Here is a 15738-nt window from a genome sequence, read left to right on the forward strand (position 1 = left end):
CTCACTCATGATTACCTACTTTACCCTACATGCACCATCACTCTCATACCCTTTTCCCTTTGTTTTGGGATCTATTACCACTCTCATACTCCACCTCCATGCTTCTTACAAGACTATAACTGCTCCCTTTTGCTTCTAATGATGATTTTACACCTCTCTGTCCATCTATTTAAGCATCTTATCTCCCTACAAGCAAGAAAACCACCCATACCATCCATTACATCTTTTTCTCTCTCTCCATCTCCACCTCCCAAAATCCAAACCCATACTCTCCTTACTACTCCATCTCCTCCATCATCACCGCCACAATTACCATTTTCCACCACCATAAATTCTATCACTATCACTTAAAATTACCAAAGGAGCATGGGTTTTTTGCACCAACAGTGTCTGGAGACTTGGGTGACTGATAATATGATACCCGAACTTACAAAGTTATCAAAGTGATACCCAGACTCAATTTTTCGTATCTCCGTCGTACCTGCGGTCATTTTCCATCACGGTGCCATCAATCTCAATCACGTGTAAGGCACATGAGTCGCAAAATGAGGGCAAAATAGACTTTTCCACTATATCAAACTCTAAATGAATAAATTCAATTTTTTGAATAAATTATTATATTGAAAATAAAAACTGAATAAATTTTATTACCTTGTTCTATTAACCAAAAATCCCAATTGGTGGAGAGGGAGGTCACAGGACTTGAAATCTCATTCGCCGGAATCTGGGAAGTGGGTCACGTCCGGACCAGGGTTTTCTGTTGAGAGAGAGAGAGAGAAATCAGCGAGTGAAGTGAGAAGCTTTCGTTTCTGAGACAGCGAATTTTTGGGATGTTCAATTCACCGGGGAATTGTGTCAATTCCGATCAAGGGTTTTCGATTAGGGTTGTGCCGTGGCGAAAAGTCGGTTCCTTTTTGGGGTGGGGGGATTTTTGGGTTTTTTTGTCGACTTGCTGAGTGTGTGGTTCTTTATGAATTTGGGATCTCTAAATCTGAGGAAAGGTTGTTGATGTTTACGCTGCAGAGGTGGTCGAGTTGGTGTTGGATGCCCAAAACTCGGGCTGAGAAGACCGGAACTGGGTTAGGGCGAACATGAATTCCGGCAAATCGAAGTTGAACTTCGGCAAGGAGGGGAAAAGGGTTGTCTTGTTTGAACCCAGAACGCCGGGTTCGGCTTTTGGAGCTCGAAAATGAGCTTTATGAATACCAATACAATATGGGGCTACTCCTGATTGAGAAAAAGGAGTGGACTTCTAGGCAGGAAGAACTTGGGCAGTCCATTTGATTGCAACTTTTGAAGTTGAACTCCGGCAAGGAGGGGAAAGAGATTGCAGAAATTAACTTTACTGCTGATTCGAAGTTGGCTGAGGCAAATGCTTTAGTTGCTAGCATAGAAGAAAAATCACTGTAGTTAGAGGCAAAGCCAGCGACCATGATGCGTGGCGGCGGTGGGGGGCTCGAAGTCGGATTTCGAATGGAGTTCGAATTTGGGGCTACATGGGACCTTCTTCCGATGTTCTGTTGCAGCGGGCTGGCAGAGGTGAGGCTGGGATCGAGTGATCTCGCCATCACCAATTTCTCTTCTCTCGAAAGCTCAAATGGGTTTGCTGGGTTTGAGAAGATGAGTATGAATGGGTTCAAGAACATGAGCAATTGCTGGGATTCCTTAGTTTTTTTTTTCTTTTTCTTTTTTTGATTTTTTGCTGGGTTTAAGAAGATGAACTGTAATAACCTCGTTAGAGGAATTGTACGAAACTCGTCGGAGGAATAATACGAACCTCGATAGAGGAATAATACCATCTCGTGAAAGAATCAAAGACAAACATTTCACCCTTCCTTTAGTTTTCTCACCCCTCCCTTTAGCTGTAACGGTCCTCCTCTTGTCGGAGAGCCATCATTCTGTTTCTTTTTTTCATTTCTCTATCGACCTCTCTCTCACTCTCTCTCGTCCGAAAGCATCCAAGAACAGAGCAAACTTCTCCAAGCTCGTTCTCGCTCCATAGGCCATCGATCGACCCTAGACCACGTCCCACGCCTTCACTTCTTCCTTGCGCAGCTGCCGGTGGTAGCCTTTCGCCGGCTCTTGAACCGTACACGACGGTGGAACACGAGGCCGGTTTGAGCTCATTTTGGTTCCAAGCTTGATATCTCAAGCTACCGGCCATCAATCCTCACCAAACTTCATCCACGAGCTCGCCTCAACTTCCTGAAGCTCCCAGAAGTAACCTTGCACGTCGGCGTGGCTTGTGGTGGCGACTGGAAGCTCAACCCGACCTAGATCGAAACTGGACTGTGGAGCTCGATATCTCGAGTTGTAGAGCTTTGTTTTGAGTGATTCTTGATCCAGTGAGTTCTCCTTGCGTTTCTTAACAACTCTTCAGAAGGGATCGAAGCGAGAAATTGAAGTTTTTACGTCGGAATTCAAGCTCGCCGGATTCTGGAAATTTTCCGGCCACCGACGCTTTCGATCAAGATATCTCGAGCTGTAGAGCTTCGTTTTGAGTGATTCTTGAACCAGTGAGTTCGTCTTTAAGTTCTGAACAAGTCTCCTGAAGGAATCGAAGCGAAAGGAGGACATTTTTACGTTGATCGGAGCTTCGCCGACTTCTGCAAATTCTCGCCGGTTTCTGGAAAAAATTCCGGCCACCTCGACTGTTTTAGGTAATTTCAACCACTTCCGGTCATTTTCAGCTTACATGGTAGTTATGAAAGTTGTTAAGCATGATGAGAGGAAGAAGAGCAGCCCGGCCCCGACACCATTGGTGGTGGTCGGCGGCGGCTCTGCCACTAACTCCGGCGGCCCTTTCCGGCCACCTCCGGGGGTCAAAAATATGGTTTTTGTACATTTTCAGATTCTATATTTCAATACGATCATTTTGATATATTATACGCAATTTTTGGATATCGTATGATTAAGTTATGAATTTTTAAGTTTAGATCGATTTCGATCGTTAGATTTGTGATCTGTGAAGTTAGGACCGTCAGATGGACTTGTAGTTTTGATATGATGATCTTATGACTGTCCCAGTGGCTTTGTGTGGTCATGGGCGAAGATCCGACCGTTGGATCTTCGTATAAATGCAAAACAGTGATTAGGGAGGCGATTCGTGAGAATCCGTCCGTCGGATTTTCGTATAAATTTGTGAAGATGTTAGTAAGGACGATTCAGGAAGATCCGACCGTTGGATCTTCGTGATGATTTTTGGAGGGTGATCCTAAAGGCGATCCGTGAGGATCCGACCGTTGGATCATCATTTAATTTCGATCCGACCGTTGGATTGTTGTTTGAGTATGTTTTTGAGTTGTTGGCTAAGTTAAGGTCATGTTTGACTAGGTGATTGACGGTCTTCCTTGGGTGAGCGGTTTCGGTGTGTATTGTGTTGAATTGAAGACGCAGCGGGAATATCGAGGTGAGTAAATCGCACATGGTTCATTCACGAACCGAAATTCGGTGATTTTATTTAATTGAGAAATTGTGGAAATTGTTTTATGAAAATAAATATTTGTTTTAAATTATATGGACTTGATCGACTACGGTCCATAGGTAAGTAAAATGTATTTAACTATAAAAAAATGAATTTCTAGATTTTATTGCATGTGAACTATAGTTGGTATTAGTGGTCACTCTTGTGTGGGTGACTACGTATATATATATTTACGTGGAATATATATTGGATGGTGTAATTTACTGAGTTATATTTTGAGCATTACCCTTTGGAATATGTGATTTATCTTAGATGTTGTGTTGTCTATGATAATGGGTAATTGAGTAAAGTGCGATAGTTGAGTCGTTGAGATGAATTAAATGAGGAGTCGAGTGAATTGAGAAAAGCAGTCATTCGTAAGGTGAACCTTGGCCCAGGTGACACTTTACGATACAGTTAGAGCTCTAGTCTGTCTGCCATCATACTGCTTGGGGGATAAACGAGTTATCATATGCCCTTGGGTATGACATGACATACTGAATGGGGTGATTAATATAATTAATCATAAGCCTGTAAGTATGATATACTGAATGGGGTGATTAATCTAATTAATCATAAGCCTGTAAGTATAATATACTGCATGGGATGATTTATATAAATAAATCATAAGCCTGTGAGTATATATTGAGTAAACAGTTGTTTGTTTTTGAGTAGTCATGTTGAGATGTGAGTTGATTGATGCTTGAAGTGACGTTGTACACTTCAATTATTATGCAAAGAAAATACTTGAGTTAAATTTATGCTTGAGTCGATTTGGTTACTTTAAATCGTGCAATCCTTTCATTTACTCATACGAGCTTTGCAAAAAGCTTACCGGGTTTGTATTGTTGCAATCCCGGTACACTATTCAAACGGTGTAGCGGGTAATCCTGCAGGTCAGGAGAATCAGGGCGGTGATCGAGCGGGTTAGAGTATTTGTTATAGTTTTACAGCATTTGTAATAGTGAGGTGAGTTAAGCTCATTGAGCCTTACAATTTGATTTGGTGAGAGTGTGTTGTAATAATTAACTTGAGGATTTGATTTATTGTAATATTGAGAGGTGTGAAGTGTGGTTGTTTGTGAGAAAAAAATTCAGGACGTTTATTCTATTAAGTTGTATAATTCATGTTTCGGATTTTAATTGTATTTAAAATTCGGGGCGTGACATGAACATGAAGACTTGCTAGGTTCAAATACTTATCTTGATTGCTGTCACTGAGATGAGACTGGTGGTGGATTTGAATGGGAAAGCAAATTGCAAGAGGTTGAATTTGATGGAAGAACAATGATGGATAACTGGTTTTGGATTTGATTTGTTTCAAGGAAGATGATGAATAAGAGAAACAAAATTTAACGAATTGAGTGTTCTCCCAAAAAAAAAAAAAAAAAAAAAATTGAGGGAAAATTAGTCTTTTTGGCCTCATTTAATCAGTCACATGCATTGCACGTGGTCAAATTAACGGAAACGTGACCGAAAATGACTGCAGGTACGACGGAGATATGAAAAATTGAGTCTGGATATCACTTTGATAACTTTGTAAGTTCGGGTATCATATTGTCAGTCACCCAAGTCTTCAGACACTGTTGGTGCAAAAAACCCAAGGAGCATCATATATTCATCACCATCAACAAGTTCATAATCCATTCATTCCACCATCAAGGAGGATCTAAGGGCAATCAAGGAGAACAAGGAGGAGCTAACCATCAATTTGTCAGACTTCAACTAGTTCATTCTTTTCTTTAACTCTTTAATTTACCTTGATGTATACTATAGATTTAATGCTAAGTTGTATGACATGAGTGAGTAGTTACTTTGTTAGGGCTAGGGTTGAAAGCCCTAGCCAATCTTGTGTGGATTGATGCTATGATATGATTTGATACAACTTTGATTAACATTCCTACATGCTAGTTTAAGAGTTGAATGCATATGCTTAGACTTTACCATTTTGAGTATGAGTATTTTCCATGTCATGTTATAATGTTTAGAGCATGGTAACATTTGAATGTTAAAGCATGAAAGCACACTAGGTGTGCATGTAGGGATTGTGAACTACAATATATCACTTAGAGATAAGCATGGTTGGTTTGCATAATTTCTTCATCTCCAAGCTTTATGCACTTAGCAGGGTAATGCATTAGATACCTAACCGGATTGAAATGCATAACTTAAGAGTTAAGTACTACACCCGAGAGAGGTTGCTTGATATCACAAAAAGAGCATGTCCCTTGTCATATCCGAGACTCCGAGAGGGATGCAAGGAGAGAAATTGGTTAATTAATTTAGCATCATTCATATTAAAATGCATCAATACTGGCAAGGGATGTTAGTGGTAGACAATCCAAATCCTAACTTTCCTTCATTATATCACTAGTTTAGTTTAGAGTAATTTAGTTTTCATTTGAGCATCTAGTTGTTTTCAATTCAAAACTATATTCAAAAATCAAAATCAAATCACTTCTCCATCTTGCACATACTCACCATGAGCCTAGATTTCCTTGTGATTCTAGGTTTGTGATTGTACATTTGCATATTCTAGCTCTCCTTAAGTTCACACCCTAGCTAGTGAAAGGAATCCAATTCTCGTGGGTTCGACAACCTTTCTTAAATCCCTATACTATTATTTGTATCTCTTATACTTGAGGGTGGCTATTTGGCTGACACAAATCATGCTCTTTCAACACATAGAACTTGAAAACCAAGATTTCACCTTTTTCCCGGATTGAGATAGAGTCTATTTTTCAGGTTCCAAATAGACGAGAGAGTACCCATAAGAGTTTGGGTTCAACCCTTTTCTTCGCCGCAACTAGCAGCTGACAACATAGTGATTGTTTAAAACAGTCGCACTGCCACCATCCACGAATATAACTCTTCTCAGCTTAGAAATAGCAAGAGAAGTCATCAACCCTGCAAAAACCTCATCAACCATGATGAACGATGAAGAGAAGACAACAAGATGCTAAAAAATCCAAACCCTAGCATTCCTATTTTTTCTTTTAGAAATGAGTCTTTTTAATGGTAAAATGTTGCATCTTTTTTATGTGCCTCATCTCGCTCTTTATATTTTGGAGCGAGATTATTAAAAGTTAAGTGTACTTAGTGTTTGGTGCAGCTTGCTAAAAATGATAAAAAAAAAAAAAAAAAAAACTGAACATGCTATCCAAAATAACTAAGGAGGCAAGATAGAGAATTTACTAAACTTGTTCGAAAGATCCTGTTCAAATATACAATGAACTAACTAAGAAACCTCATCAACCATGACGAATGATGAAGAGAAGACAACAAGTTGCTAAAAATTCTGTATAGATACCAGGGCTTTGCAATATTTGATTGATCATAATTTTGTAGATTCCACTTACTATAGAAGTTCCCATGGAATTCAATAGAGGAATATTTCCAATAAAAATTGTTTGTTCTTGCATATCCCTACTGTTTTTTGATATTAGTCTTGCGGATACATATAATTCTGAAGAATATGTGAGTGATTCATATACAACATTTCTTTGTTTTATCAACTGTTCTCCCAATTTGTGAGAGAGAAAATAATAACAAAAAGTTAAACACTCTCACGTTCAATATTTTCTAGTTTAACGTACAAATAGTTAATATTGCGGAGCAAAAGTTAAAAATTTGATAGCTATATTTAATTTTTAGATAATTTAGTTAAAGAAAATAACTTTTATTATTAGAGATGCTCTAACAATTTAGAGAGATGGTACGTTTCTTTCCACCACAAAAAAACTGTAGTGGACGAAAATTCGTTTATTCATGAATTATTAATGCAAAAGTTTAAACACTTGTTTTGGTCTTTTGGGTTCAATTATTCAAAAAAATTATTTCATGAATAGCCTTAGAGCTAACCAAATACATTAGTTGTTCGCTTCAGGTCCCCAAATAGTCAGGATTGAATGTCTCTAAAATACACATATGACATGTACACACTTATCACTTTTAGAACTTACTCAACCGAAAACTTTATCTATTTCGATGAAGATATTTTTAGTAACTATTACGGTTGGTCCTCAGTTATCGTTGAAGTAAAATATTACATAAAAACGAAGAGAAAATGCATGCAAGTCACAAAAAAGATTAGATATAAAAATAGCAACTACACTATTTCAAAGAAAAAAACTTAACTAGAGGTTTCAAAGAGCAACCCAAAATGCGAACCAAATTGTCAATCGTGGAGCGTTTTAGATATGGAGTATCGTTGACCCTACTCTCCCTTCAATGTTTCTAACTTCCCATCTTTGTCCAAACCCCACAAGCCTTTGCTTCTCCTCCAAAACAACACACAAAAACCCAATTGAATTCTCCGGACTCTTCCACCCAGTTGACTTGAAACTAAAGAAAAATCAAACCCACATTTCCTTCTTTCTGAAAACCCCATAATGCTTCTCTGCTAAAACCCCCATTTCTTGACCTTTCCTTCCTCTCTTTCTCGCAAAAAACCCAGACCCACGAGAGAGGGAGCCGTTTTTGATTGATGGGTGTGTTTTCTTTTCACAGAGGCTCGAGAACAGCGACGACCCACGAAGCCTTGCCGGTCTCCGCCGCCGGGGCTTCGCCGGCGAACAAGCGAAGATGGTTCAATCTTATGCCTTTCGTCGTGGCCCTTGTGGTCATTGCGGAGATCTCGTTCTTGGGTAAGCTTGATTTGGCCAATAAAGCTGCTTTCGTGGATTCTTGGACGGAGTTGTTCGCGCCGAGTTCGATGGTGGGTCGTGATGATTTGGGCCTGGCGGGTAATGATGATTTGGGCCTGCTGAGTTGTGAGGGATGGTTGGAGAGAGAGGATGCTGTGGAGTATTCCAGAGATTTTGGGAAGGAGCCCGTTTTGGTTACTGGGGATGAGAAGGTGTGTGATTCTATAACTAGTTTGAAATGCTTCGAAATGCTATGTGTATTGTGTTGTTATTGTTTCTGAGTTTTCGGATTGATTGAATGGTGTACTTTATGATCATGTTGTTTGCAAGTTATTGTTTTTGTGATTGAGTTTGAGAATGGGGAGTAGTGTGATGAAAGCTGGATATGAAGTTTGGTATTTGCTTTCTCGACATTATTTTAGTCTTGCCTAGTTCTTATTATACTACTTAAGGTATTGATCCTTGACTAAGAGCAGGATGAGGAGGATGATATCGGTGTTTTGATTGCATTGTGTTAGTATTGCCTAGTTTTTATCTTGGTAGAGTGTGGTGTAGGCCATTTTAGTTCTTGGGTTGAAGGTCATATTATAAACATTGTTGAGTAAATGAACAAGAAAGATTTGGATATGTGAGTGACTCTCTTTGTGCAACGGACAGCTGTTGACAAAGTGTGACAGTATCATAACAATAAGGTTGATAATTCTATTCTCCTTTTGGGTCACAAAGACCGTCCTTAAAAGCAGACCATGTGCTGTGTGGTGTTTGAAATGGCCTCTCTCTCTCTCTCTCTCTCTCTCTGTTTTGGTATAATGAAGGAAACATTAGTTTTTTTTTTTTTTTGGGGACTTTATAATGGAATCTTAGGATATAGCTGATTCAATGTTTTCAGGTATTGCCTTTGTTTTTAATTGCTTTTTGCTCACTTCTGCACAGGACTGGAAATCTTGTTCGGTCGGATGCCAGTTCGGAGGCAATTCCGCCAGAAAACCTGATGCTTCTTTTGGTTTAGCTAATCAAGATGGGACAGCCAGTGTTCTCCGATCCATGGAATCAGCTCAATACTATGCAGAGAACAATATTAATAATGCAAGACGGTGGGTAAGCACAATGTAATATGGTTTTGTTGAATTTTAAGAAGACTTCTTTTTCTTTTTCGTTTTTTCAAATAAACTTGTTATCCCTATGTAACAGGAATTGCTGTTTCATAGCAAATCTTCTTTGACTGTTTTTAAGATTGTTTTAGGTTTGGTTTCTCGCAAAATGTACCCATAAAATTTGAAAAGCTAAAAACAAATGATTTCATCCATTGTGTCTGTCGAATAGCCAATAAATTGTCTAGGTGTTCATAAATTATAACAAATTTCTTTTCCATGCTGTCTCCAAATTACTTTCATTAGTTTTAGAATATGTTTACATGAGTTTAAATTCTTCATCAAGTTGTAGGAAAAATAAATTAGCAGGGAGACAATTAGTATATTCCTCACTTCATTTAGTAGTGTTCAGCTGTTTTAGTTCATAAGGTTTTGAGCATAACCTACAAGATGGTCATGTGCTGCATTGTCTATACAACTTTGCTTCTACAGAAAGAGTGTGTACTATGTTCTGTGCAGTTTGTGTTGCATAGACACGCTACTTACCTGGAATTGTGTGTATTAACTATAAGCTCAAGCTGTTGGTGGGCCATACTATATATCATAAAGTGATTTAGAATTACCTACGAAACCATTTGTCAATTACATGGCTGATGGTCCTTCCACCTTTTTGTGCTAGTCTTCCTTCTGGCGGTGGGGGAATAGTGGTGGATCCTCTTAGAATGAGAACTTCATTCCTGTTAGAAACCTTTTGGTATAATTAACAATTGCAATTTTTGTCGTGTAAATAGGAAGGGTTATAATATCATTATGACAACTAGTCTCTCATCGGATGTTCCTGTTGGATATTTTTCTTGGGCCGAGTACGACATCATGTCACCTATCCAGCCTAAGACTGAGAAAGCCCTTGCAGCTGCATTTATTTCCAACTGTGGTGCTCGCAACTTCCGCTTACAGGCTCTTGAAGCACTTGAAAAGACTAACATCAAGATAGATTCTTATGGTGGTTGCCACAGAAACCGTGACGGAAAAGGTGCATACATTTCAAATATGCTACATCATTAGAATCAGCATTTCTGACTGCATTGCTTGCTTGGGGGTATTCTGTAGGTTTGCAACAAACAATGGCTGGATTGTTGAGACACTTATGCTTTGGTGGTCTGTTTTGGCTTTGTAGATAATACTGATTAGAATTGGATCGACATAGAATAACAGGCATAAAGAATTTTTATTTATTTATTTATTTTTGTATCCTGGCCGTTTGTTTCATTTAAGCTGTTTTCCCTGGCTTTAAGGACATGGGAACTTGGAAATGTGGCTTTCCAGGGCAAGGTTCTTCATCTCATGGATAATTATCTTATATATCAGTCAATCTTGCTATAAGGTGGCAAGACTATTGAGGGATATCCATTGAACCAGTTGCATATGCTGGGAAATTATACCTTGATTAATATTTTTTTCCCTTCTGATTATGTGTGGTAGCTCTAATTTGCATTGCAGTTCTATTTTAACTTGGTTTTCCTTTTATTGGTTAAATAATTAAGGATCTTCATTGAAATCCATTGAAAGAGCAAAAGAAGATGCATGTCACAATCTTTTGCTAGAAGATGACATTTTGTAGTGACTACAAAATGGTGATGAATCTTGTTGCTTTATGATATATGCATGTAGTTGACTCTGTGAAGATGTGAAGAGAACTCAATTGGCTCAGTCTTTTAGCTATTTGTGTACCTTTCAACAATAGAGTGATAGATAGTGAGGAGGGAAATATACTTGGCTTGAAGGATTGCAATATTCTTGCATGCATGGTGTGTATTTAGACATGGCTTGGATACTTTAGTTTGACGATGGATTTTATTTGGCCTTTTAGTATTATATCTTATTCTCCTTAGCATTTCTGTGCTATAGTTAATTTATTTTCCTTTAAAAAAAATTGCAGTGGACAAAGTTCAAACTCTGAAGCGCTATAAGTTCAGTTTGGCATTTGAGAATTCCAACGAGGAGGATTATGTTACTGAGAAGTACTTCCAATCTCTAGTTGCCGGTATGAAACTACTCTCTCTGTCATGATGGTTTTGTAGTTGCTAACCTAGAGTTGGGAATTCTTTGCTGGGGAAGGAAGAGGGGGGGGTTGGGAGCCCAAAATAATAGAAATCTCAGAGAAATGTCACCTACATCTCATGGGAAAAGTCTTGGTGACATTTGTAAGCAAACATGAGATTTCAGTATGGTTGGATTAATATTAGCATGGGCTTTCATCTTTGAATTTGCAATGTTTAGCGTATACAATCTATAAGATTTCATAGTTCCTGTTTTTTATATTTAACACGAGGACAATTTACTACACAAGGGAAAAAAAATTGTATTTCAGAGGCCTAAAGAGTAGTTCTGATCTTTATGCTTATGTTTGGCAAAAGATGCTGATATTGGATGATGATATTCCTTCAGGAACTATACCTGTAGTTGTTGGTCCTCCAAATATTGAAGATTTCTCTCCTGGTCCTGGTTCAATTTTATACATCAAGGAGCTAAGTGATGTTGAGTCAGTTGCCAAGACCATGAAAGAACTTGCAGACAATCCTGAAGCATATAATCAGTCACTAAGGTATTGTTGTTCCTATCTAATTAAAAATATCATCTTCCAAATCCTTTGGTTTATGTTAAAGAGAAGAATGAGGGCCATTATTGTGATTCGTTATTTTCTTTGTTTCTTCTTTTTTGGGAATATGTTGTCATCTTGCTCTTTTCAAAGTTTGTTTCTTTATGAAGATGCTAACATCTTGAGATATCCGATAATTAGATGGAAGTATGAGGGCCCATCTGATTCTTTCAAGGCCCTTGTGGACATGGCAGCAGTACATTCATCATGCCGTCTTTGCATTCACTTGGCAACTAAAATTCAAGAGAAAGAAGAAAGCAGCCTAGAGTTCAAAAGACGACCTTGTAAGTGCACCAGAGGCTCAGGAGTCGTGTATCACTTATATGTGAGAGAAAGAGGGAGATTTGAGATGGAATCCATTTTCATAAGGTAACTCTGTTTTCTTAGAACCTGACCATATGAAAGTATTTTCATCTTCTTGCATGATTCGGATGTCCCTGAGAATTCTTATATCTGATTTTGCTTGGCAGGTCGGGCAATCTGACTCTTGAGGCCTTTGAATCTCTGGTGCTCACAAAGTTCAAATCTCAGAAACATGTGCCCATTTGGAAACAAGAAAGACCTGGAGTCTTGAGAGGAGGAGACGACTTTAAAATTTATAGAATATATCCTGTTGGTTTGACACAGAGGCAGGCTTTATATACCTTCAGATTTAATGGAGATGCTGATTTTAGAAGTCACGTTGAAAGCAACCCGTGTGCAAAGTTTGAAGTCATATTCGTGTAGATTGATATATGCAATTTGTGCCAACTTTTAGTCATTCTCCACTCATACACTTATGGAGAGATATTGAGGTGATCACATCACATTCGGGCAACTTTGTTATGTCCTCTATGTACACGTTGATTGTTACAGGAATCTTTAGGAAGGTGATAGATTATTGATGATATGACCAGCTAATTGTGAACCCTTAACAAATAGGGGAAAAAAGAATGAAGTCCAGATTTACATCTCTTTTCTGCCTTCTAGCGAATGGAGCTTTCCGGTCAGTAATTTATGAATTGAAAATGATAATTGGAAATTCCATCCAAGTAAATTTTATTGTTCATTGCCATGGTATGCCACATGAATTGAGAGAAAAATTCGAATCGAGCAGCATTTAGACCATCGTTTCTGTGGGGTATGAATACTTTTAAATAATAGAAAATTATATGTACTTTGTTTGTGTTGAAGGATATCGACATAATGTGTGCCTCTACAAACTAGGGTTTAGAGTTTTAATAGGAATGTGTTCTAGGTATTCAATTGTAATCGGATTCTATTACCTTTTTGGGTACCATGTAACTCCCTATTTAAAGGGCTCCTATTATCAATAATATACACACAATTCCATTCTCCTACAACACGTTATCAGCACGAGTTCTAACCCTACCTTCAGAAAAAGAAAAAAAAACCCTTGAAGAAGAAAAAACCTTTTTCTTCTCTGCCGCCAACCCAAAAAAAAAAAAAAAAATCCTCCATTCCGGCCTCAGCCATCACCTCACCGGCCTCAGTCTCAGCCTCGCCTCACCTCACCTCAGTCTCACCTCTCCAGCAGTACCTGCAAACCCAGCAGCCCAGCCTGGCCGGCCTCCTCCCCAGCGCCCCCGCGCCCAGACGCCCAGCAACCCAGGCCGCGATCTGCGATCACACCAGCACGTCGAACTGCAGCAGCAGCCCAGGCCTCCGATCTGCAGCACCTCCGATCAGCCTCCCTCTGCACACCGCAACACCGGCGAACTGCAGGGAGAAGAACCAGAGGAAGAAGGAAGTCGCGAAAGAAAAAAAGAAAAGGGAGGAAGACCGAAAGAAAAAGAAGAGAAAAAAAAGAGAAGGGCTGGGCCCGAAAAAAAAAAAAAAGGAAAAAAAAAAGGGAGAAAAAAAAAAAAAAAAAAAGGAAGGGAGAAGGGGCAGCCCACTAACTGCCAATTTCCGACCAGATTCCAGCGATCTTAATTTAGCTACACGCCTGCATCAACACGCGCGTGTCTTCAAGCCAAGAACAATCACGTAAGTTTTTATAATTAAGGTTGCTGCTTTCTTGTATTTAAATTCCTCTTATTTTCTGCAAATATTGAAATATATGTTGCCAAATGATTTTGATATTTAACAAAGCGGAATTGTGGGGATTCACGCTTAACGAACTGAGAGTGTTCGTATGAACTAAGAGTGTTCGTATGAAAAACGAACTAAGAGTGTTCGTGTGAACTAAGAGCGTTCACAATGCTTGGACTAAGAGCGTCCATAAGCATCAAATTGTGACCATATTAAAACATTATTGTTTGGTCTAATCCAAAAGAGATTCTTGGAAATTAGTTTCTTGGTAGCATAGCTCGGAAATCTTATTGTTTTAGTTTTCGTGGAAGTTTAACTCCGAAACTAATATATCTTCTCTTCTTATTTTCAGGATGTCGAATGAACCTAGACTCGACTTTCCCATGCTTGACTCAACAGGCTCGGATTACCACAGTTGGGTAACCGATGTTGAGAACCATCTCACTTCAAAGGGAATATTACCCATAATCCAGGCACCTAACCCGGATCTTGTGTTCATACGAACACCTACAAAGCATGCTCAAGCAGTTATCTTGATGCGACGCCATATGGACAAGGCACTCAGATTGGAGTATATGTCGATCAAGAATGCAAGAGAGCTATGGGTAGCGCTAGAAGAGCGCTTTGGCAATGTCCAAGATTCCCTCCTCCCTGACTTGAAGGTTCAATGGAACAACCTGCGCTTTGCTGATTTCAAGTCTGTTGTTGAATATAATTCAGAAGCTCTTCGCATACAGTCCATGTTGAGGTTTTGTGGACAACCTGTCACAGAGCAAGAGCTAATTGAGAAAACTCTCTCCACCTTCCCCGTTTCAGCCATTGTGGTATCAAAGCAATACCGTACTGAAGTCAATGCTGGACGGATCACGAGGTTTCATCAGCTTATCAATGTTATATCTGTAGCTGAGAAACATGATAACATACTCGTGAGGAATTATAATTCAAGGCCCATTGGAACTAAGAGCGTTCATGAGGCGAATTATAATGCACCCAAAGGAGGGCGCAAGGAGCGGTACCCTAAGAATGGGGGACATGAGGGACGTATGGGCCCATATAACCGCCCTAACCAGGAAGGAAACCGCAAGTTTGGTGTGGATACACGTGGTGGTAATGCCACACGTGGGAGAGGGGGTCGTGGTATCCCTAGCCGTAATGGTGGCTCAATGGGTCGTGGTGGTGGCACCAACCCTCCTAGGGAACGCCCGCAACGTGCACAACGTGCACCTCAATTAAAGGGAGGCAACCACAATGATGAGTGTCATCGATGTGGATCAATTGAGCATTGGTTCAAGCAATGCAAGGCAAGCGAGGAACTAGCTTCAAGATACAGGGTATATAGGGACCTGAGGGAGCAAGAAGTGTACCTTGCAGAAGAAGAAGAAGATGGTGGAGATGTCAATCTCACCATAGAGGACTTCAAAGCTGAAGATGAATTGCACAGGGATGCAGCAGACTTTGATTAGATTAGTCCTTTTATTTTTCCAAGAATTTTGTAATGGCAATATGCCTTAGTCAATAAATGACAATTGTATTAACTCTTTCTCATGTGGCGCACCCAATGAAATATGATGTCTAGAAAAGTCATTGAGATTAGTGGTACTTAAGAGAGCCTCGCTCCACCAACATCTCTCTCTACTTTCCTGGTCATATTTGATTGGAGTTACCGAACGGATAGAGTGACTACAATGTGTCTTACTTTGATTTTATTTTGGATTAGATTTTGGAAACTATGATGTAATCATTGGCTATTAATAAAGTGTCAATTCTTTTACTTAATGTCTTCGACATACCTTAATTCGAACTTTATTATATAAGAGCCAATGGTTTTCATGTGGAAACACATTAT

General features: G+C 39.2%; 2 protein-coding genes and 1 long non-coding RNA gene across 3 annotated transcripts; all 3 read left to right on the plus strand.

Annotated features, from left to right (window-relative positions):
- Positions 1-2375: 2375 nt before the first annotated feature.
- Positions 2376-4573, plus strand: LOC133741531 (uncharacterized). Its single transcript, XR_009861987.1, has 2 exons — positions 2376-3409; positions 4345-4573. It is a non-coding gene; the product is annotated as an uncharacterized LOC133741531 (long non-coding RNA).
- Positions 4574-7663: 3090 nt separating this feature from the next.
- On the plus strand, positions 7664-12812 carry LOC133738213 (glycoprotein 3-alpha-L-fucosyltransferase A-like). Its single transcript, XM_062165677.1, has 7 exons — positions 7664-8320; positions 9042-9202; positions 9991-10232; positions 11139-11243; positions 11648-11804; positions 12000-12227; positions 12329-12812. Exons 1-7 carry the CDS (start codon positions 7949-7951, stop codon positions 12582-12584), a joined length of 1521 nt encoding a protein of 506 aa, XP_062021661.1. The 5' UTR covers positions 7664-7948; the 3' UTR covers positions 12585-12812.
- Positions 12813-13636: 824 nt separating this feature from the next.
- LOC133741505 (uncharacterized) lies at positions 13637-15375 on the plus strand. The gene is made up of 2 exons (XM_062169395.1): positions 13637-13847; positions 14245-15375. Exon 2 carries the CDS (start codon positions 14246-14248, stop codon positions 15353-15355), a length of 1110 nt encoding a protein of 369 aa, XP_062025379.1. The 5' UTR covers positions 13637-13847; position 14245; the 3' UTR covers positions 15356-15375.
- Positions 15376-15738: the final 363 nt, after the last annotated feature.

The sequence above is a fragment of the Rosa rugosa genome, chromosome 3 (assembly GCF_958449725.1).
Source record: "Rosa rugosa chromosome 3, drRosRugo1.1, whole genome shotgun sequence".
Classification (NCBI taxonomy): Eukaryota; Viridiplantae; Streptophyta; class Magnoliopsida; order Rosales; family Rosaceae; genus Rosa; species Rosa rugosa.

Coding starts and splice junctions, on each gene's coding strand:
- LOC133738213 (XM_062165677.1), top strand. CDS start 7,949: ATGGGTGTGTTTTCTTTTCACAGAGGCTCGAGAACAGCGACGACCCAC. Junction 11,244..11,647: donor CTTCCAATCTCTAGTTGCCG/GTATGAAACTAC, acceptor ATATTCCTTCAG/GAACTATACCTGTAGTTGTT. Junction 11,805..11,999: donor GCATATAATCAGTCACTAAG/GTATTGTTGTTC, acceptor TCCGATAATTAG/ATGGAAGTATGAGGGCCCAT.
- LOC133741505 (XM_062169395.1), top strand. CDS start 14,246: ATGTCGAATGAACCTAGACTCGACTTTCCCATGCTTGACTCAACAGGC.